This window comes from Phoxinus phoxinus (assembly GCF_949152265.1).
Source record: "Phoxinus phoxinus genome assembly, chromosome: 2".
Lineage (NCBI taxonomy): Eukaryota > Metazoa > Chordata > Actinopteri > Cypriniformes > Leuciscidae > Phoxinus > Phoxinus phoxinus.
Window position 1 is genome coordinate 21,561,804 of NC_136877.1, and position 22,691 is coordinate 21,584,494.

The following is a 22,691-nucleotide window of genomic DNA, read 5'->3' on the forward strand; positions in this document are numbered from 1 at the left end:
TAAACACAGTCTGTTTTTTTTCTTTCTTACGAAATATAAATAAATCGTTAGTTACACAAAAGGTTGTAATTAAAATAGCTTTGTCTTTATTTATATGGAAAATCATAGCGGAAATGACGTTCCGTCAACATGGCGCCGCACACATACGCCTGTGTGTACATGTAGCGTTTTACAGTAACCTTGTAACTGTCATCTATTGGTTTGCGAAAACGTATTGGTATTATAAACATAATTAAGACACGTTATTGTGAGAAATGCCAATACTATCTCGACTGAAGTTGGCATTAAATGTTAGAACTGTGTGACTACTGCGTGCTTATCTGTAGAGGAGTGATGGTTTCGTATTTTGCTAGCTGTTAAAGATATGTTTTGTCATTTATGAAAACTTATATAATAGTATGTGGAGCCTAAGCTATTTAAAAGTCATTGATCGGGGACGTTTGCTGTCTCAAGGACTTTGTAGCAACTGCATCACACGTCTTAGAAACGAATCTTTTGTAACTCAAATACAATCTGCTTCAAAACCACCCTGGAGAGTATTGTTTTTTGGAAGTGATGATTTTGCACTGGAATCATTGAAACGGCTTCATGTATCTCGGTAATGATATCCAGTTTTTATTGTATTGCATTGCTATTTTTTGCTAATACCCATAGCATTATTTATGTTATTAATTTGCTTTTCTTTTTTTTTTAGAGATGACTCAAAAGCTGAAATCATAGATTCACTTGAGGTGGTGACACTGTCCAGAGATACTCCAGTCAGAAAGTATGCAGAGCAGAACAGACTTCCACTTCACCAATGGCCAGATGTGGACTTCAATGCCCAGTTTGATGTTGGTGTGGTGGTGTCATTTGGCTGTTTAATCAAGGAGAACGTCATCAACAAAATGCCACAGTAAGTAATGAGGATTCAGGGAAAGCGCATGACTTAATTGAATGGTTGGATTGTCTGTAGTCATTGTGTTTTTGTGTTTAAAATGTTTAAACAACATGATCTAAGCTGATAATTTGTGTTTGTTTGTTTGCTGTTGTTGTTGTTTTCCTCAGTGGGATCCTGAATGTGCACCCTAGTCTGTTGCCACGCTGGCGGGGACCTGCTCCAGTCTTTCATACGATTTTACATGGTGACAGTGTCACAGGAGTGACTATCATGCAAATAAGACCTAAGAGGTAAATGCCATGTACAGTAATTGTTCATGGCAGGACAAATATGAAAGTTACATAAAAGATGCTAAATATGTCTGTATATTTATTTTCCATGTATCAAGTCTTTTATGTTATGGCAGATTTGATGTGGGCCCTATTCTTCAGCAAGATCTGTATGAGATTCCAAAGAACTGCACTGCGGATGAGCTTGGAGCTACTTTGGCGGTTGTGGGCTCCAGAATGGTAATTTCCACTGCTTAACGCATTTTAGTTTCTGTAACTAAAAATGTATTGTGTTTGTAGTATAAATTATAGTGTATATAGTAGAAGTATAATTTGTGTCCATTAAGATTAAAAATAGCTTTATTCAGCAAAGACCCAATAAATTGATAAAAAGTGACAGTAAATACATTTATATTGTTACAAAATATTTCTACAAAATGCTGTTCTTTTGAACTTTCTATTCATCAAACAATCCTGAAAAGAGCAAATCAGCATATTGAAATGATTTTTGAAGGATCATGTCATATGAATCTGAAGACTGAATGTTGCTCTGCCATCACAAAATTACATTTTACAATATATCCAAATTGCAAACATTTTAAATTGTAATAATATTTCACAATATTGTCTGTTGATTACTGGATTTATGATTAATTATATGCAGCCTTGGTGAGCATAAGTTACTTATTTCAGAAACAAAAATATACTGCGGACCCAAAACGTATATATTTAAATCAACAGTTGATGGACACTCTAAAACATCTTCCAGAAAGGATAGCAAACAGAAAGGAGCAACCTAAGGAGGGGGCATCGTTTGGTAAGTGTGTTTGTGAGGTAATGTCCAAAACAGAGCGTCAGCAAATTCTAAAGCAGTAAAGCACTCATAAGATCACACTCACGTGTGAGGGTAATGTTAAAACAAATGAAATGCATGAAACAACAATCTATATTACTATCCTTAGCCCCCAAAATCAGCTCCAGAATGGCCTGGATAATATGGGAAGAGCACAGCTGTGACTACATTGATCGGCTGTTTCGAGCAATTGGATATCGGGTAGGATTAAAGAGATCCTAAGAAACATATACATTTACATCAATTGCTTTAATAAACATTAAACAGTGTTTTTTTTTTCTCTCTCTCTCTCTTATCAGATTCCTTTGAAAACAATGTGGATGGGCAATCCCATCAAACTTCTGGACTTTGTTGGCAAATGCAACGTGTTGTTTACAGGTAACCAGAGTTGCTTATTTGATGATTTTGTGGTCTTGGCCATGACTTTGTGCGGTTTCAGGTTCGTTTAGAGGTTTTGTTTCGGAAATATGGCACGTTTTCTCCCTTATTTCGGTTCGTTTAGATATATACTGTATGGACACGACAGTTGCATTCAGATACACACTAAAATATTTGGTCTAGGATTGTCTAAATGAGTTGGTATTGGCCAGATTGAAAACTCTGGAGTGGTTCTCTTGTGGTGAGAAAGCAATCTGACCCATCAGACCAACAAACCAAGTTGTATAATTACTTTTTGCTATTGAAAACCAAGAACCTCTTCATCTTAAAATGTCATTGTTCTTCTCCAAAACCGCTGTACTGCAATGTTAATAATTTATGTAATTGAATTTATATGTATCTTGATGGATGAACACTATGAACATAATTCCGGAACATGAACAGGTCTACTTGCACCAATGAGAGGTTTTACGCACATGTGACTTGCACAAACACATTTTGGGTACACTGTTGCCTTCCAAAAGCGAACTAAACCAAGGAGATAATGAGACATTGTAGCAATTTAAGTCCCTGTTTCGGAACAAAGCAAACAATCTACAGGTCTGAAAGCGTCATAACTAACTGTTTATCTACTGGAAAGAGTATAAGGGATTACATTTTCTTTCACCTTTCTTTGCAGCGGCTCCATATTTATCTGCAGTACCTGGGTCTGTCCATTATCAGAAAGAATCCAATATCCTACTCGTTCGCTGCAAGGTATGTACATGGAGTTTGGAAATGTTACCACACACACACACACACACACAGGTGTCCACTGGCACAGAAGAAAATTGCCCCTATTATGGTTTTTCGAATATTTTCATGCTGTGTGTAATATAGCTGTTTGTAAATGTAAACGTTCTGCAAAGTTATTGTCTCCCAAAAGAAAGAATCGACTCTAAACTGCCAATACAAGTAGTTTTTCATTCGAATACTACTGCTTCACGGTTTTACGTCACTAAAATATTAATTTGCATAATGCCTTCCTATGTTGTACGTTGCCCGCCTGCGAACAATTTGACCAGCCCTCAAATGTAATTTTAGTTCAACACGGGATTCGCAAATCGTTTGCTCTAGAAAGATGGATCAGTACCACTGATCTTTATAATGTCATTATTATAGATCAGTGGTCAGTACCCAGTTTATTTGGACCAGCTTGCTCCTCAGAATCACAACCTGTAAGTATGAATAATTATTATTGATGTATATATTTTCTACCAGGTGTGCAAAATACTTAGTTTACTGTTTTATATTGTGTTCGTTTCCGGCTAACTCACGTTATTATTGTCTTACTACTTCTGCTAATCAGCTGTGGGCCACTATTGCCTAAAACTGCATCTATTAATGCAGATCGTCTGTCGTTCTTTCTACTTTGAGTAAAGATAAAGGATGGAGCAAGATTTGTTTTACAAACGTTTGTTACATCAGTCATTCACGTTAGTGCTCGGCTAATGTGCGCTAATGTTTTATGCAAATCTTATAATGTACCTCCAACTGAGTATAGTATCACTGAGAAACGTCCTGCTCAAGTCGTCCTTGCGATGGAGGTTCGAGTTGAATAACTAGTTCTTCCAATGTTTCACCATCCGACTTGCACTTAGATTGATATGACAAAATCGGCGTTATCGTTACTATTTGACTTCAGAAAATTAACAATTTTTTTGGCCTTTAATGCATGTAAACCTGTTGTAGGAGACCTTCAAAAAAATTAGGAGCCTTTAAAATAGCACGATAGGGCCACTTTAATACTAATCAAACAGCCTGAGGCCTGCCACTTTGGTGATGTGGATATAGAATGTACATCAAGTTTTTTCCCTTAAGCTTTTCCCATCTTTTTGATGATCACACTGTTCTGCTCTCAATCCCCTTCTGAACAGCTTCCATAGAAAATTACTCTGAAAGCAGTGCACCACTCATGATGCACTCCTTCTGTGCCAGTGGACACATACAGTGAAAATTCAGATTTATAACTGTATATAATCAGGGGTGTTGTCAACTGGAGACAACTGGGTTGGGGAGACAACCAGACTTAGTGATGAGGGAGGCCAAGTAAACAGTTTTACACTGCTGAGTAGTAGTATATACTGTAGGTGGAAGAGCCCATGCTTTTTTTCTCAAGCTACATTAAATGATACTATATAAGTATGATGTACCCAGTGTTATTTTAGTATACCACTATAATAGTATTTATATACTATTTATTAATAAATGAGTTAATCAGTTTAAGTTTTAGAAATGTTATGTGCTTTTCATTTTCTGTTTGTTTTCATATTGACGTTTAGTTTTTTTAATTTGAGTAATTGACTAGAAAAAAAATATTTACAGATAGCAATAGTGATCAAAGCCATGTTTTTTTTTATCTAATATATATATATATATATATATATATATATATATATATATTATGTCAACCCATTTTCAATGACCAAAAATAAGTTTGCATTGGTTTTAGCTTTAGTTAACAATAAAAACACAGAATGTATCAAATTACGTTACACTGTATTTTACTATTATGTTCAGTTCTATATTGTACAATCAATTGTTATATCAAAAGAACAGTGTAACCATTCAACCACGCATAGGTTTGCCCACATTTACTGTAAGGTTGACATTATGTTACAATTAGCACTATGTTGTCTGTCTGTCTTTTTCTCCACATCATTTTTAGGATGGCTGGGTTGGATTCAAAGCTGTAATGTTCAAGAAAAGGCTGTCGGCATCAGATTTCTTTAATGGATATCTACATCAGAGCGTGCTGAGGAAATCTCCCTCCTCAAACACCTGTCTGTTCCAGAGTTATAAAGACACTTGTTTGCCAGGAGGACAGGACAATAATACGCTTCTGCAGAATAACACTTCACTTTGAAGCATGGCTTTATTGCAATCACGGAATGAATAATCGCATATAAACAGCACGATTTCATTGAAAACATTTTTGTCTGTTTTAAGACAATGTTGTATTTAGTAGACAATGTTGTTTGCAGGTCGTGACGTGAATGAATGTTAATACAATAAAATTATTTTTGAGATGTTAAATTGAATGGTTGTTCTAGTTTATTCTTATTCACTGACCAGCTACACAATAATTTTTTATGATAGTTTTAAAAAAAAATCTAAAATACTAGATAGAAGATATTTTGAAGAATGATGCTAACTAGATAGTTGACGCTAACTATTGACTTCCATAGTAGGAAAAAAATACTATCGAAGTCAATGGCTACCGTCAACTTTCTGGTTACCGACATTCTTCAAAATATCTCATTTTGTGTTCAACAAATGAAAGAAATGCATAGAGATTTGGAACAACTTGAGGGTGAGTAAATTACGACAGAATAAAAAATATTATCCCTATTCCAAAACTTAAGGCTCAGTTCCGCTGCTGCCACGTAAGTCCCGCCCTTGTATCTCCTCACACGTTAAACACGGAGGTCTGTTTGCAAATCCTGCTCTCTCATTGGCTGAAGCGTTTGTTTATTTTTGCGTCCGAAGTAAAGTTCGGTTTCATTTACAACCTGTCAAATCCGAGGACAGCTGTGAAACCATCAACACCGCCCCGCATTTCACGTAGTAAGTCATCACTGGAAAATGCCGTTTATGTCCGTATTATTGCATGAAACTAACGAGCTTTAATATAGCCGAAAATTAGCTTCCATTGTCATTCAATTTTCACAATTGCTGAAGAAAAGTGTCTTGTTTACGTTGAGCTAACGAATAGCCGTGTTGCTAGCTAGCGAGCCCACACAACCTACTTAGGCTACGTCTTCTCTTACATATTTATAAATGGAAACCTGTAAGAAATTATATAAAGTGGATTTTCCCTCCGTTGTTCTGTTTGGGGTTTCATTACGCTGTAATTCAATGTTATGTTATGTTATATTTGTTCGCTCATGTTATTTTAATGGGAAATTTAGTGCAATGTTCATTGGTATACATCTTTGAAACCGTTACCTAGTAACCTGATACGTAGACTGAGCTGTCACCGTTAACTTACACGTGTGTAATACTATGTTTTCGGATATTAGCCAAACACGCTTTATGTGTAACGTTAATGTGAAATTCCATAGACTTTTGACCTTCCTCATAAACCGATCAACATACGTGTAACCTTTAGTAATCAATAATTCTATAGATATTATATGTGTTCTGTAGAAAAACAGCTTATGCAGGGCTTATGGCCAAGTTGTGTTAGAATTCCACGAGCAATTGAACAGGTGTAAATAGGGGATTTTGAGCGTCTAATTCTTCGTTGTGCAGCTGATGGATAATCGTGTTAAGTATGGAACCAGCTTTACCCGAAATAAAATGTATGGCAAAAATGGATTCAAACGGGACAATCGATTAATTTGTCTTTTTTATTTTTATATCCCCAAGCATCTTGATGCATGCCTTTGGAAAATTGGAAGCTTTTTCAAACTATTCTGAATCTTGTAACTTAGTCTTGAAGTGTGTTGTTATGAGGAGGTTACCTGCACATTTATCGTATTTATTAGATTAACTAATTTACAGGATTATTCAACTGTTCACAACTGTTCAGGCTTGCTACCACCTTCATCGTGTTACCTAGTAGTTGATTCAGTAAAAAATGTATGACTTGAAAGCATTTTAGTCAAATGAGTTTGGGGTGTCTCTTTAACCAATTTAAAGATTATTTTATATTATTCAGTGTAGATCAATCAGCTGACGTGATGGGTTGATTTTGCAGTGTGGTTGGTTACAGTGGCACAAATGTATTTTAAATATCTGAGAACAGAGGTCTGTGGTTAGTCTGGACTGAAGAATCTGCTGACGTGAGGGTAGGAGCTGTAACATGATAATTAAGCAATCTGACACAGGCAGAAGTGCTGTTGTTTTGAATATTTAAAAAATCCAGTTCATATAGGAGTCAAAACCTGCTAATGGGTAATTAAATGTAACTATCAGAGAGGCGGTATTAACATTAAGTGGTGTGGCATCTTATGCACAGAAGCCAGTGGCACATCTGGTGACACATCCGGTTTCCATTGGCACGTTCCACTAAAATTTATGGCAAGTGCCGATAGATTGCGTCACGTGCCACTGATATTGTGGATCATGTTGTAGCACCTCCAACAACCTACACATGTCGCTATCTGCTGGAGCATTATGTAAATGGTGTAGCTTACGCACTTAAAGCTACAATATGTAGGCTAATTTTTTTCTACGCTAGGGGTGGCTAACCTCTTACAATAACAAAGGTTGATGACGCACAAGCGGAATTATGGAACTTGTCGTTATGCCGAAGGATCTAAAAATGTTTATGGATGAGTGAATACATTGATGTTTTTAACATGACGGGGGTATGAAGCAGGTCACGATTGCTAATGAGAGACCGAAATCAGCGCCACACGCGAGTCCCTTGGATATAAAGGAATAAGGATATTTCATTCTACCGAACTAACGTACCCGCAAGTGCTGAATTACTACTCGCACAGGTCAGTTTATTAGACGATTGAAACTTGTGAGGAAACGCAGCACTGTTTCACTTGGTCTACACTGTCTGTCTATAACACTAAACTGTATTTGAGTGTGTTGAAAGTTATAATGTTATTCTATGTGTTAGTTTGTTGGCTGTATGAAACTAGCAGGAAGCTAGATTAACATTAGAATAACATACTGATCATATTCTAACATTTTATCATGTTGAGCTATATAGCATTGATTAGTTTTATGTAGGCTACATTTGCTTACCTGTCCAATAAAGTACAATAGCTTCATCTCTGTCAAGTCGAAGTTAGTCGCGGACGTGGAGCTCTCGGCGTCTCTAAAACGCCACGTTGATATTGATCCTCGTTTTAGTTCTCCTTTTGTCCCAAAGTCTGCGTGCCATGGTCCATAATGTTTGAACAAAACATCAACAGCGTGAGTATGCCGACGTAATGCAGTTGTCCATGTCTGTTGCCATGGTTACTATGGCAGTACGAGAGGAAACCAGGGATAACGCGGATATTACGTCATTGACAGGCGACAAGTGAACAGGGAGTCAGGGACCAGCCATTATTTAAAAAGGAAATTTCACTGAAATTTAAAATCTTTGGGAACTTTTGGGATATTGTAAGTACACAACTGCAGGAAATATATAACACTGTGCAAGTGATTTTTGGATATTTTATTACAAAAATCGTACATATTGTAGCTTTAAAGGCAGAATGACATTTAGGCTACTTGTTTTTGCTACCGCCAAATAAAGTAATCATGTCTCTTCGGAAGACTTGGATTAACCCGCTCTATATCAGGGCTGTACAGTGCAACATATGTTGCACATGCTACTAAACAATTGTTTTGGGCGATGATTAAATTTACCACAGTAGCACGCCTGCGATACAGTTGTGTAAGACAGAGCTGCTTGTTTGTGTGTTTGTGTATGAGGTCTGTCTAGGGCTGCACGGTTAACCGAAATTAAACCTTAAGGCTGTAATTTTTTAAATAAATAAATATATGCACAGCGTGTTTCATGGTGAAGTGCAGCACTAGGATCAGAGCAGATCGATTGGTTCGCTTCACAGTAAAGCTTAACAGCTCTCACAGAGATGGAGCAGTAGAGTGAAAAAACAACAGGCCCCAAATAGCTTTACTGACTTGTAATGAGAAGTGTTTACAAACCTAATGTTAAACCTAAAGTTAAAAAATAAAATATTTAGGAGGGTTTGAAAAAACTTCCTTGATTTGACGTGGCTTCACATCACAGAATGTGGCAGAATTATATTACTTATAGTATTCTATAGTATAGTATTCTCTAAGTGATAAAGGCTATGTCAATTAGCATTGCGTTATAAATATGCTAGCTTTATTCTTATGAAAATTCCCAAAATGTCTAGATGTACACAGATAAACCACGTGTTGTCACAATTGTATGTTTATTGTCTTCATGTATCATCTGTCAAAACGTCTCTGCGTTTTATTCAGCTGCTGCTGCAGCAATAGCTGGATGCCTTTGTCCATAAAAGGGATTTCCTAGAATGTTTTATGACTTTCTGGTCTGTGGTGGCTGCTTGCATAAACTGCTTAGACTAGTCATTAGTTAGTCATCTAATTTTTTTCTTCGAAACCCAGGTCATTACTTTTTTAAGTAATTTACATAAAAATGTATATTGGTCTAATTTGAATCTGAAGTTAGACTGATTAAAAAATAGCCCTAATTAACTGCTTGTTGGTCTGACTAGTTCTTAAGACTGTATTAAGTTAGTGGCTATTATTTATGCAACTTGGGTTTCAGACAGGGTTTAGATTAAACCAGGATTATGCCTTAGTTCAATTAGGACATTTAAGTAGCTTTTATAAACGTGCCTTTGAAAAAAACATTAATGGTGTGCAACTTGTTACAAAACAATGGCACGACTGACATATTTTAAGATGCGTCATTGCAAGTTGCTTTCAGTTCAGACAGCTCAAACATGCATTTTAGTCTGGGACTAGCTTAAACCTTGTCTGTGAAATGGGGCATATGAGTCTCATTTGTGGGCGTTCTGTGCGAGTGTGCCCTCCGGCTACGAGTATGAATGAAACGGGAATTACATTACTGTGTACTCACTAATTATCACAACACCTTATTTTGAGTAACAAAATAGGAAAGATAAATTATGTGTGGATCTTCAGTGTAGAGAAATGTACATTGTAGTTTTTTCTCACTCGGTGGATGCATTAGATTTACTGACAAAAATGTAGAAATTACCGTCACAGATTTTTATCATTACAATAATTTTATATTTGTAATAAGACCTTAGACCTTTCTAATGATGTATAGGTATAGGCCCCCTATGTGTTAACAGGTCATGTGTTTTCTGTAAAATAAAGGTTTTCTGTGAAATCTAATGATAATAATAATTATTATATTATATTTATTCTTAAATACTCTGTTTTGTATTTTGTAGTATATTAACTAAACTATCCCTGAATTGAACAAGGACTAGGCCTACATTCAGTGACCATCATACAATTGACTTTGAGCTAATACAAACATCAGCCCTCTCACAGAGATTTTATGTGCGCACCAATGACTGGATCACTTATTGATCAAGCCTGTCTGTTTGTTCATTTTTGTAGGAAAGAAGATGCTGTATTTCATAAACATGGAGACCCATGGAGAAAGATCCCTTCTCAAAGATCTCTGAAAAACATCAACATTAGGAAGAATGAATTGGTGTGATCAGTCCATCACTTCACATCCTTCCCTGTAACTATTTACGTGCACTTTGGCAGGCCTCATTCAGCCTCCCCTCCACCTCACTAATTCACACTCACACACTCTGCCGGTGACACCACCACTGCTCCTGCAAACTGGGTACGGAGCTGGTCTGGCCGCGTGCCCCTCCAGCTCTGCGTGTTGGCGTGAGATGGCGCGGCAGGAAGCAGAGGGTCGCTGCCGCTGTGGACTGTAATGTCAGAGCCCAGCAGCCCCGGCGAGAGCCAGCGCGGCGCTCCCAGATTCTTCGTGGGCTGCGCGGAGGATGAGAGCGAGGGCCTGGACGACTACGCCAGCATGAGGACAGACATGGATCTGTACGAAGACGACCTGGAGGATGATTCGGTACGGATGGTTTTCAACTGAGTGTCTGGTCTAATGGAGAGATTTTTCTTTCATGTACCTGGGGATTTAATAGTGTGAGAACAGAAGCATATTTTCTATGTAACATTCAACACAACACTATGTGACTTCTTTAAAGACTCCTAGCCACAGAAGCATGAATTAATGTAGCAACACATCCGACATCAAATATTTGCTCTCTGGTTCCCCATTACCAACTGAAATACAATGTAGACTAGAGTTTACTGACAGTATCCCTTTTATAAGATGTTACCACACGTACATGCACATGAGGACATTTTTCAGATTTTTGCTCCAAAACTTGGGTCATCTACCGATGATGTACTTGTGCGTAGAATCATTTTGCGTGTTTTTTTCTCAAAAAAAAAAAAAAAGGAATTGTGAATTTATTTCTTATTTTGTACCATCTCAGTTACCTGTTTTAGTGGAAGTGGAAGGATGCTACCATGTCCACCTTATTTTGCACCTTTTTGTTGACGTTTTTAAAGAAGTCTGCATTTGTCAAAAATACAGTAAAAACTGTAATATTATTACAATTTAAAATAACTGTTTTCTATTTTAATATATTTTAAAATGTAATTTATTTCTGTGATGGTAAAGCCGTATTTTCAGCATGAGTACTCCAGTCTTCATTGTCACAGGATCCTTAAAAAATCATTCTAATATGCTGATTGGCTGCTTAAGTAAAATTTATTATTATTCAATGGTGAACTTAATATTGCTGGAATATTGTGGAAACAGGTTTTTTTTTGGAATAGAAATAAAGTTAATGCATCCTTTTGATCAAGTTAATGCATCCTTGCTGAATAAGGTATTAACTTCTTTTAAAAATTACTCCTTACTGTTTTTACTGTTTTAAAAGAACTGCTTCCTTTTACCACATTAATTATATTGCTTAGAAGCCAATTTTATTTATATATTGTTATATATATATATATATATTTTGTATATTTCAGAGCTTTTTTGTTTTTCAGTGTTTCAAGTAATTCCTGTAATGAAAACCACTTTTGAAAACCACTTTAATTTTTTTGTATCTAAACATACTTACTTATATGTAATCTCATTTAACTCCTTATATTTTTAGCCTCCAGAGCGTCAGATCGTGGTGGGGATTTGCTGTATGATGAAGAAATCTAAGTCCAAACCCATGACTCAGATCTTGGAACGTCTTTGCAAGTTTGAGTACATCACAGTGGTCATCTTTCCAGAGGACGTCATACTCAATGAGCCGGTGGAAAAGTGGCCACTCTGTGACTGCCTGATCTCATTTCACTCTAAAGGTATGTTTTGTGTCTGTGCCCTTTTGAGCTGGTTGTAGATAAGGTTTTTCCACTGAAGTATTAACCATTTAATGAAGCAACTTTTTTTAAAGGGGTCTCCTGTTCAGTTACCTAACATTATTGCATCATTAGCTAATCTAATGAGACAACAAATGTGCGGTCACATTACTGATTTTTTGCATACAAAAAGCTCTGTTGTCAATACAAAAAATGTGCAATCACATTAGCGAATTTTGCATACAAAAAGGTCCGTTGTCAATAATGTAGCAATGTGTTGTATGCGGCACAGGTCACAAAGTCACTTTCAAACCCAGCAGTTTTCTGTTGGTTAATGCAGCGAATTTGGGTTCCACCCTCATACGAAATTTCGGATTGCATTTTTGTCTCCTATTAAATTGACTGGAATCCGCCCACAAAAATTAGCAAAACATCAGTAATTGTGACCATCTTAAGTCTTGTTATTTGGTATAGAAATATACCTGATAAACAGTCTACACATTTGTTTACCAGCGTGTTGTGTCTTTGACAAGTCATTTTTATATTAGCATGCCCATAATACCAACAGTAATATTTTCTCTTGAATTAGGCTTCCCCCTGGATAAGGCAGTGAGTTACGCAAAGCTCCGTAACCCGCTGCTCATCAATGATCTTAATATGCAGTATTACATACAGGATAGGTATAACCATATTTTTCATTAACCACAGTTTTGCATATCTCATATTTGCATACATTTCAGCATCCTGTATGATACCTGAATAAGGCTTTTTCTGTCCTTTGTTAATCATATTTTAGGAGGGAGGTGTATCGTATCCTGCAGGAGGAGGGGATAGATCTGCCACGATATGCCGTTTTAAACCGCGACCCTGACAAACCTGATGGTCAGTCAAAGCTTTTTTTCCCCAAAAAATACAAACTGAATTTTTGAGTATCTAAAGGTTTTCTTCCTGATATCTTTTTAAAGAGTTATCTTTTGTTATTTGCTTGCTTATTTCTTCATTGAAGTAGAAATATTAGCAAAGTGTCCTGCTTTGTCTCTGCACTGATTTATTTTAGTCTCTTGAGTAAATATAGCCCCTCATGTAGAGCAATTTTAAGTGTTTCACAGGCCAAGGATACAAATATTGCTCTGAAGTCCATGATGTGACCATCTGGCATCCACTGAGCCGTTATGTTCTTGGCAGCTATGACAGTTCCCTGAGGACCTGAATAAATGTATTCTGCTCTAAAACAAATGACAATCAAAGTGCTATATTTACCCAGCTATAAATCCACATTACAGTGCTGTCTCAGATGATGACTTTGTTATCTGTCTATCTGCTCAGATATTGTTTCTATTCACTGGAACTCTGTTTTGACTGGCCTTTTCTTTCCTGTTTTGACACAGAGTGTAACCTGGTTGAGGGAGAAGACCAAGTTGAAGTTAACGGCGAAGTCTTTCTAAAACCATTCGTAGAGAAGCCCGTTTCTGCCGAGGACCATAATGTGTACATCTACTACCCAACTTCAGCTGGGGGAGGCAGCCAACGCCTCTTCAGGAAGGTCTTTTTGCAGTGGCTGCCTATTATCTATTCCATAGAGCTTGAGCTGCGTCCGCTCAGTCATACAAGCACAGCAAACGGAGAAGAGCATGCTGACATTTGTTTCAGCCTTCCCCGTCAGCTGTGTTAAAAAAATACATAATTGTCCTACTGTCAGTGTTCGGGAGCAACTAGTAACACTACTCAGTTTGTTTTAGCAGCTCATTCATTCATTTTAAACAACTGATTTACAGTACCAACCAGAGTTATAGCGTGCTGCAGGAAGGTCCTAAAACCTGGAAACGAGTCAGCATTTTTTAACTTCCAGTTCCATTGTCCTGAAGTCAATGGGTTTTTGGTTAAATGCCTGAATTAAGGTTTGTGGTTAACACAAGCTTGAATATTTTCACGTTTTTTTATATAATATATCAGTATACAATGCATCACCTTTTGTGATTTTGTTTTTAAGCTTTTACGTTATCTTGAAAAAGGCAGAACTACACAGGTGGTCTGGGACATTAATTATTATTATGCTGAACAGGAAAACTCATCTACTGATTAGTCAGCTTTTACAGCCTCGTTGTTGTTATATTTGTGATCTTGCAATGCTAAATATTCTACTATAACTACTATAGCTCAAACTTTTCAACTTGTAGATTTTTAATAAATGAATAGTGACGGCTATATAGGAAGTTGTGTGACCTGTGGTGTTATATAATCATAGCCTACCTGTAGCTTTTTACTTTTGCCAATTATATTAAAGGGTTAGTTCACTCAAAATTTTTAATTCTGTCAGTAATTACTGACCCTCATGGTGTGCCAACCCCGTAAGACTTTCGTTCATCTTCGGAACACAAATTAAGACATTTTTTTATTAAATCTGAGAGCAGTCTCACTCCTCCATAGGCTTCTATTGTAATTTAAACTTGCCGGCCCAGAAAGTCAGTAAAAACATTGTTAAAATAGTCCAAGTGACTACAGTGGCTCAACCTTAAGTTTATCAAGCGACGAGAATACTTTTTGTGCGCAAACCCCCCCAAAAATAACGACTTTATTCAACTATTCATTTTCTTCAGTTTTCTTCATTTTATTCTGTTTGTTCTTAGTGAGTTCACGTAGTGTAACAGTGCAACGTTTCTGGTTTGTACGTCAGAACGTAGGCTCATTATTGCCCAGCATCAAACTCATGACCCGCGTCGGCCAATAGTGAGCCTACGTTCTGACGTACAACCCAGAAGCGCTGCGCTAACTGAACTCATTAAGGGGCCCACACAGAAGAAAATAAATAGTTGAATAAAGCCTTTATTTTGGGGGGTTTTGCGCACAAAAAGTATGGTGTATTTTATTAATTGTATTTAATATAAATGTATGTGTTTGAGTTTGTTACTGTTACCTTAATTGTGATGCTCATTGTGTTGCCAATTAAACTGCTGTCTTTTAAATAAATTGTATATTCTTGTAAATTAAAACAAAAATGCCCCTCAAAATAGCTTAAATACTAGTTATTGCTTTGTAAATTGTAGTGTATAGTTTTGTTTATGTACTTAGAGTTAATATGTTGCTCGATGGCAAAATCGTAACATTTGAGTGTGAATGTGTCTCTGTTTCAGATTGGGAGCAGAAGTAGTGTTTACTCTCCAGAGAGCAGTGTGAGGAAAACTGGCTCCTATATCTATGAAGAGTTCATGCCAACCGATGGAACAGATGTGAAGGTACTAAATACTTGACCTTCTTTTCTACTCAGTGATTGCATTACCCTGTTGCTCTTGATCTATATAGAGCAAAGTTCTGCTTTCTTACGTGTTTGTTTCATTTGTACATTTTTAGAGAAGCAGCAACATTCTTTTGTGCATGTTTGTTTTGTTTTGCTACAGGTGTACACAGTAGGGCCAGATTACGCTCACGCAGAAGCTCGTAAGTCCCCTGCACTTGACGGGAAAGTTGAGCGAGACAGTGAAGGCAAAGAAATCCGCTACCCAGTCATGCTCACTGCCATGGAGAAGCTTGTGGCCCGTAAAGTGTGTTTGGCATTCAAGGTCAGCTGCTCGTTTCTTGCTTTCAAGAATGAAATTATGAATGTACAAGAAAGAATTTGCAGACTGAAAATGTTTCAAGGGTTTAACCTGTTCTTGCTGAATTTGTTCTCAAATACTATTTACACTGTAGCAAACAGTGTGTGGATTCGACCTCCTCCGAGCCAACGGCCACTCGTATGTGTGTGATGTCAACGGATTTAGCTTTGTGAAGAATTCCATGAAATACTATGACGACTGTGCTAAGATCCTGGGGTAAAGCCTAATGATCTTCAGATAAAGATTCAAAATCTTTGTATTTCAAACATATTAACATGTAGTTGCAAAATTGCACAGCAGGATGAGTTTGGCTTGTTCTTTCTTTCAGGAATATTGTGATGAGGGAGCTGGCTCCTCAGTTCCAGATCCCGTGGTCCATACCTACGGAGGCAGAGGACATTCCTATTGTACCCACTACATCAGGCACCATGTACGTATCACATGCTACAGTACACTTACATCTTGCCATTTGACTTGATAGTAAAATTCATCTTTCCACTTGATTTTTTTTATTGTCTAATGCAACAACATTCATATATTTTTAAGATGTCCTCTCTTAAGTGACCTATTATGATATTGCATCAGAATTACTTCTTTTTTTTCCTCGCTAGGATGGAGCTGCGCTGCGTAATAGCTGTGATCCGTCATGGAGATCGTACACCAAAGCAGAAAATGAAGATGGAAGTGCGGAATCCCATGTGTGTTCTTGCCACCTGATTAATAGACTTAATCACTTAAAGCATTACTGGTATCCAAATAGCAAAAATATGGTGATTTTTCCTTTCTTCTAGGTTTTTTGAGCTTTTTGAAAAATATGGTGGATATAAAACGGGCAAGCTGAAACTAAAGAAACCCAAACAACTCCAGGTAACAATTTTTATTTATAAAACAAAACAAAACAAAAACATTTATTAAACATGTTCCAACTTTAAAACAGAAAGCGCACACACAAAAAAAGCAATCACGATGAAAAAAAAAAAAACAGTCTGCTGAAGTAATAATTAGGACATTTATCCTAGGCCACTAAAAGAGTAAAAAACAAATAAGATTTAATAAAGTAAAAAATAAATAAATAGGCTACACTAATCACTAATAAAACAATACTAATTTGTGATAATTTTGCACAATGCAAAGCAATTTAAAACATTTTTTTTTAATATTACAGTTTCAGTGTCTCAATTAATTCAATGATTTTATTATAATTACATTAAATGATTGGTGTCATGCTGCAGTGACCTCAGCCTTGCATGCTCACTATTGGATTATTCAGTGGTTGAGGGCGGCCATTTTGGGTTGACATCATTGTAGTCCTTAGTTCACAGCACTTAAGTGCTACTTCAGTCAGTCAGTCTTAGATTTTACTGAAAGTTGCTATTAGCTTCTTTATAAAAGTGTCCTACTCTTAGAGAAGTCCTACTTTTTACTAAGAATTTTTTGACACTTAAGTCAAAGCTTAAGACTATTCTTAAGAGTATTTCTTAGAAGTTGTATACTTATGGGCCTAGGTCTACAATAAAGCTTTTAAAATTAGGCTTCCTCACTTATTGAGGTTTTCCAAGACTCTGGGAATCCTGGTGCTTCAAAGGGAAAAAAGGTTGTTAAAATAAGAAATGTGATTAATTTTAAACTTATTTCAATTTCAATGTGTCTTATTTTACATAATTTTAAGTCATCTTGAGTCCCCCTTGGAAGTTTGCTGAGCCCTCATAGTGGGCCCCTGGCCCGCTGTTTGAGAACCACTCATTTAAACCTTGAATTTATTGTTAAAACCGGCTGTGCTACTCCATATCTGTGTTTCCACAGGAAGTTCTGGACATTACCAGGACACTCTTGGCAGATATAGGACTGCATACTGACTGTGAAGTTGAGGAGAAGAAGTCCAAGCTTGAACAGCTGAAGACCGTTCTAGAAATGTACGTTAATGTAAGATGTTAACTGGGCCATGCGAACTGGCACACTTGCAGTCTTCCTTGGTGGCCTCCTTTTAAGTCTTTTGACACATGACATATTTTCCAGGCACAAGCTTTACTAGCTCGGGTGTTATATAAAACAATACATCAATTTCCATCATATTCTTAACAGATGCTTTCTTTCAGAAAAATACAATAATGTTTCTAGTGTAAATAAGGAGACATATGTAACATGTCTTAAAGGAGATTCAGTTGAAGGATGTTGTAAATGAACACTATGTTCAGTGATATTCCCAACATGCAGTATTTTTAGAATCTCAGTATTAAGTTTTGTCCTATGACACAATGAAATCGCAGTGTCCCCTTTCACAACTCTTGACAAGCATCACTCTTTCAGCAATGGCATAGATGCACTGGATGGATTTCTGAGCAGCTGTTCTGGCAGGTGCTTCTGGCTATGTTAATATAGATGTCAGTCAAGAACAGGGAAGTGGAAAGTAAGCTTCTTTAGGGCCTGTAGACACCCTAATTACCAGTACTCTATTGTCCCTGTTCTGTTCTATTCTTCTTTCAGGTATGGCCATTTCTCTGGAATCAATAGGAAAGTGCAGCTAACCTACCTTCCTCATGGACAGCCCAAAACATCCAGTGAGGAGGAAGGTACGAGGATTGTTGATCAAGAAACTCAGTCGTGTTTGGCTTTAATCATGTCATGCATTATGGTGCTGCTGTTTGTGTTGTGTGCAGATACCCGTAAGGAGGGCGCCTCTATACTGCTGGTGCTGAAGTGGGGAGGGGAGCTGACTCCAGCGGGCAGAGTTCAGGCTGAAGAACTCGGCAGGGCTTTCCGCTGCATGTATCCTGGAGGTCAAGGTGAAAAAAAACCCTCCTGTTTGTCTGTCACTTAGGGGCCCTATCTTAACAATCTAAGCCAGGGGACAGCAATCGCTGAGGGTTAATCGCTGGCACTTGAGCAAAAGTAGGAGAGATGGATGTATTTCATTCAGATAAAGTACCTCGTACCTGCATACAGATCTGCATTTTGAGGTAATCATTCCTCATAGTAACACAGCTTGTTATATTAAAGGGATACTTCAGGATTTAGCATTAAGCTTTGTATCAGTAGAAAACCTGTAGTATTTTCAAATGACCATGCTTCCTTCCCTCATATCCCCCTGAGACAAGAGATTTATGTATTTTTTTGTCTGTAAAAAATCCTCCGATGACGCAAAAATCCTCATTTTGTGTCATCGCAGGATTTTTTGGCCAGAGGCTAAAAACTACAGCCAGTAGAAGGCGCTAGATCCGCATGTTTTCAATCCGCCCATAGAGGGTGGAATCTCACTCACAGAATGTACAAATAGTGTCAGCCATCTTTTTTTGGAAGCTAAGCTAACAGGTTCTTATTCCTCAGTCACGTCCTGCTCGCCACAGTAGATAAATGGCGACTGTAGAACGCAAAAGCCGAACCCTGGACATTTTGGGCGGTCTCGAAGTCCCGGGCAGACTCGTCACGGAGACTCACTAGTAGCCTACAGTAGCCTTGTTGTTTAACTGCGCTCTGTTACCTGTGGGTGTGGCCTCGTTGTCTTTCATCCACATGAGCCACAAATACATTTTCTGGCTTTTCTCAGTCTAGAAGGCTCCAAATTAAAAAATAATTTCACATTTCTACTACATAATTGATCCATTTTAAATACACATTCATCTTTACAGAGGTGAAGTATCCCTTTAAGGTAGGAGTTATACATACTATTAAAGTGTGAGAATTAAACTGCGCAAGTCAGTAAAAGTGTGCAGTGCGACCACTGCGCATCATGTGCACACACTGATTGACAGCTTTGCAGCTTGTGAATGTTATGCATTGTGGTAACATCGTTCATGTGTACCTGGTCACTTCATGTGTTTTTTTTTTCTGATTGGAGAGCTCCCATTAATGAAAAGACCGAAAGAGAGGAAATCTTTTTCGCATTCCAGATGAAACTGGAAAAAATGCATCTGGTTGTTGCATCTACAAATGTAAATTTTACTCCTCTTAAAATGGTAAAAACGAAACATGCGAGAGCGTTTTATAACGGCTCCCGGTACCCAGATATGACAGCACTGCAGCAGCATCGCCACAGAGAAGAAGCTGAGAAATCTTTTCAGCAAGCCGACGCGCAAACTGCCACAAATGAAACAAAGTTTAAATAACAAATGTTTTACTTTAGACCAGGTTTCAGTTGGGTCAATGGCACAGTCTATTTCAGTTGCCTCAAAATAGCAACGCGCCAACAATGCGCCTGAACACACCTCGTTTTCAGACCAGCAAAATTTACATATTTTACCAGTTTTACATGGGCAGACAAATGGGCGCAAATGCATTTGCTATTTAAACAACATGGCGCAGGAAGTGAAAATGATAACTGCGTCGGGCTGAAACTAGCAAAAGACACTTGTCGCGCCTGGCGCTGCGTTGGTGTGTTTGATTAGGGTTGGAGCAAAACTGTTGACCGAGGGCCAGAGTTGAGACCCCCTTTAGATGTTATTTTTACGCAGTCCACAAATAAGTCCACAAATCTCATGCTTTCCGCACCTTATTACACCTTTCTAATCAAACATTACACCTAAATCTGACTGATTAACATTACTACCGTGACTCAATATCGGATGACATTTTAATAATGCAACAAACATTATATAATGCTTAATAAATCAGTACTTGGTGAACTTTCATATATGAATATATATTAATCATAGTTAAATAACTGACTTACAGTTGAGTAATGACTAATTAAACAAAAACTGAATGCACATAGAGTGCTGCAAAGTCCTAAAACCCGGGAATGAGCATTTAGGAACTTTAGGAACTTTCATTGTCCAGAAGTCAATGGACTTTTTTCAATGGGTACCGTTTTTGGTTAACACAAGCTCAGGATATTTTTCACGTTTTATTCTATGACATAAAATACTACATCAGTTATACCGTAACCCCACTCGTGAATTCTTTTAGCTTTGAAAAAGGCATTTGGTGACGTTGATGTCATGCAACTGTGGTGTAGTTCTTTGTAGCTTAACTTCAGCTCCTGTAGATTGTATTTAGGCTTCAATATTCATAAACGTGTTCATTTGTGAAGATTATTTTAATTAACAAAATGTGTAAGAATTATAAACTTTTGTCACAGAGCTTATTTTCTGCAACAATCCAAAAGCTAATGGATATTGAGGAAACCAGAGTGATGCAAACTTCAAGGTTGGCCTACAAAATACTAGCCTGGCTCCGCCCTCCTACATACTTCCGCTCAATTTTCATTTTCCTTCAGTACTACGTCTGGGCTTGCGGTATATTCTTGGGTTTTCTCCGATCAATTTTTTACCGGTCCAATCAGCGAACAGAGGGAGTGGTTGAGAACGATGACGTTGAGGTCGTGCGTTAGTTTGAGTTGCCATGTCACGAGACTCACGACCAAACGTTAGCGATTGGTTATGGCAGATCCAGAGTGGCTCTGGGAGTCTGGTAGGACCAAGCTACAAAAATACACCATCCCTGCAGCACTCTATTAACCAAAGATCTGTGAAGCATTTATTATAAAATCCTTGAAGTTTATGAAATGTAAGGTATCATTAAGTGTTACCCAATTTTGGAATAAAACCCAGTGCCTATTCAGCAGTCTTTGTATTATATGCTTCCCATTTTCTTGTTTGTTCTTAATATAATTTCTGCTTTTTTTTTTCTGTGCAGCGGTATTTTTTAATTTCCATATTGTTCATATGAATATATTGTGCGCTATAAGTCTTCTGATACTTTTGTCTGAGGAACAGACATTTTAATCATTGTTCACTGATAATCTTTCATTCTTCATTATCTGATTGGTTGTGTGATATGGAACAGCCAATGGTGTTTACTTTAAATTACATCAAACTTGGTTCAATGTGTCTGAGGTGTCCAAATTTGAGTGAATGAGATTTTAGAGCAAAATAACCTTTTGGACATTGTTAACTTTGACATGTTAACCTTCAGACTTATAATAGTAGTGTTCAACCCTGTTCTTAGAGACCCACTATCCATCCATGCCTCTAATTGTCAGTTAAGACCTTGATTATGGTTGGAGCTAAACCCCGGAAAGACAGTGGGTTTTCAGGAACAGGGTTGATTACCCTTGTTCTGTATGGCTATTTAGTCTCACCAAGTTTTTCTCTGTGAATGTTATGTTCTTGACTACTTATAGGGGATTACGCTGGCTTTCCAGGCTGTGGCCTGCTCAGGTTACACAGCACCTACCGACATGACCTCAAGATCTATGCCTCGGATGAGGGCAGGGTGCAAATGACTGCTGCTGCCTTTGCAAAGGTCCTCAGCCACAACAAATACAGGTCTTCTAAGGTTTAAAGATATAAAGTTATCAGAGGATGTTAAGCTGATCTTGGTTGTCTGCCCCGCAGGGTCTCTTGGCACTGGAAGGGGAACTGACACCCATCCTGGTCCAGATGGTGAAGAGTGCAAATATGAACGGCCTGCTGGATAACGATATTGACTCCCTCAGCGGCTGTCAGCAGAGGGTTAAGGCCAGACTTCATGAGATCATGCAGAAAGATGAAATCTTCACAGAAGAAGACTTTGACAGGGTAAATCAGAGCGTCAGACATCTTTTATGGGGTATATTTCAGTCCCTCCGCTGACTTGATATGAAAACCACATCTGTGTCCACTTCATCGCTTTTGTTTCTCCAGCTGGCTCCAACATGCAGCAGCTCTCTGGTGAACTCTATGAAGGCTGTGGAGAATCCAGTGAGTATGTGTGATCAAGTCTACACCCTTGTCCAGAGCCTCACCTCACAGATCCGCAAAAGACTTGAAGACCCCAAATCAGCAGGTGATTGCTCTGTGCTCACATAAAAAAGACAGAAAAGAAAAGCTCACTTTAAAAGGCCATACAGATAATCTTGATACAAC

General features: G+C 37.7%; 2 protein-coding genes across 21 annotated transcripts in view; both read left to right on the forward strand.

The window, feature by feature from the left end:
* Nucleotides 1-94: 94 nt before the first annotated feature.
* Nucleotides 95-5,522, forward strand: mtfmt (mitochondrial methionyl-tRNA formyltransferase). Of its 2 annotated transcripts, none has more exons than XM_079590528.1 (9): nt 95-598; nt 695-895; nt 1,048-1,170; nt 1,287-1,389; nt 1,891-1,966; nt 2,112-2,203; nt 2,302-2,380; nt 3,060-3,136; nt 5,088-5,522. In XM_079590528.1, exons 1-9 carry the CDS (start codon nt 399-401, stop codon nt 5,283-5,285), a joined length of 1,149 nt encoding a protein of 382 aa, XP_079446654.1. In that variant the 5' UTR covers nt 95-398; the 3' UTR covers nt 5,286-5,522. The 2 variants fall into 2 exon arrangements, with proteins under 2 accessions (XP_079446654.1, XP_079446653.1); XM_079590527.1 differs by having other exon boundaries at nt 1,843-1,966; nt 5,088-5,458.
* A 395-nt stretch (nt 5,523-5,917) lies between these two features.
* ppip5k1a (diphosphoinositol pentakisphosphate kinase 1a) overlaps nt 5,918-22,691 on the forward strand; it is a 34,721-nt gene continuing 17,947 nt past the window's right edge. For 12 of the 19 annotated variants that reach the window (XR_013800495.1, XM_079637851.1, XM_079637853.1 and 9 more), the window contains exons 1-17: nt 5,918-5,986; nt 10,478-10,961; nt 12,064-12,259; nt 12,846-12,936; nt 13,053-13,138; nt 13,645-13,799; nt 15,388-15,489; nt 15,652-15,813; nt 15,944-16,065; nt 16,178-16,279; nt 16,461-16,547; nt 16,641-16,716; nt 17,653-17,762; nt 18,334-18,632; nt 21,968-22,089; nt 22,182-22,364; nt 22,470-22,611. Coding sequence is in view for 18 of the 19 variants with exons in the window: in XM_079637851.1 (XP_079493977.1) it covers nt 10,812-10,961; nt 12,064-12,259; nt 12,846-12,936; nt 13,053-13,138; nt 13,645-13,799; nt 15,388-15,489; nt 15,652-15,813; nt 15,944-16,065; nt 16,178-16,279; nt 16,461-16,547; nt 16,641-16,716; nt 17,653-17,762; nt 18,334-18,632; nt 21,968-22,089; nt 22,182-22,364; nt 22,470-22,611 (2,185 nt within the window). In the remaining variant the exon portion in view is untranslated. The remainder of the gene's footprint in view (nt 5,987-10,477; nt 10,962-12,063; nt 12,260-12,845; nt 12,937-13,052; nt 13,139-13,644; nt 13,800-15,387; nt 15,490-15,651; nt 15,814-15,943; nt 16,066-16,177; nt 16,280-16,460; nt 16,548-16,640; nt 16,717-17,652; nt 17,763-18,333; nt 18,633-21,967; nt 22,090-22,181; nt 22,365-22,469; nt 22,612-22,691) is intronic. The other 7 variants (XM_079637864.1, XM_079637866.1, XM_079637857.1 and 4 more) reach the window with 1 other exon arrangement.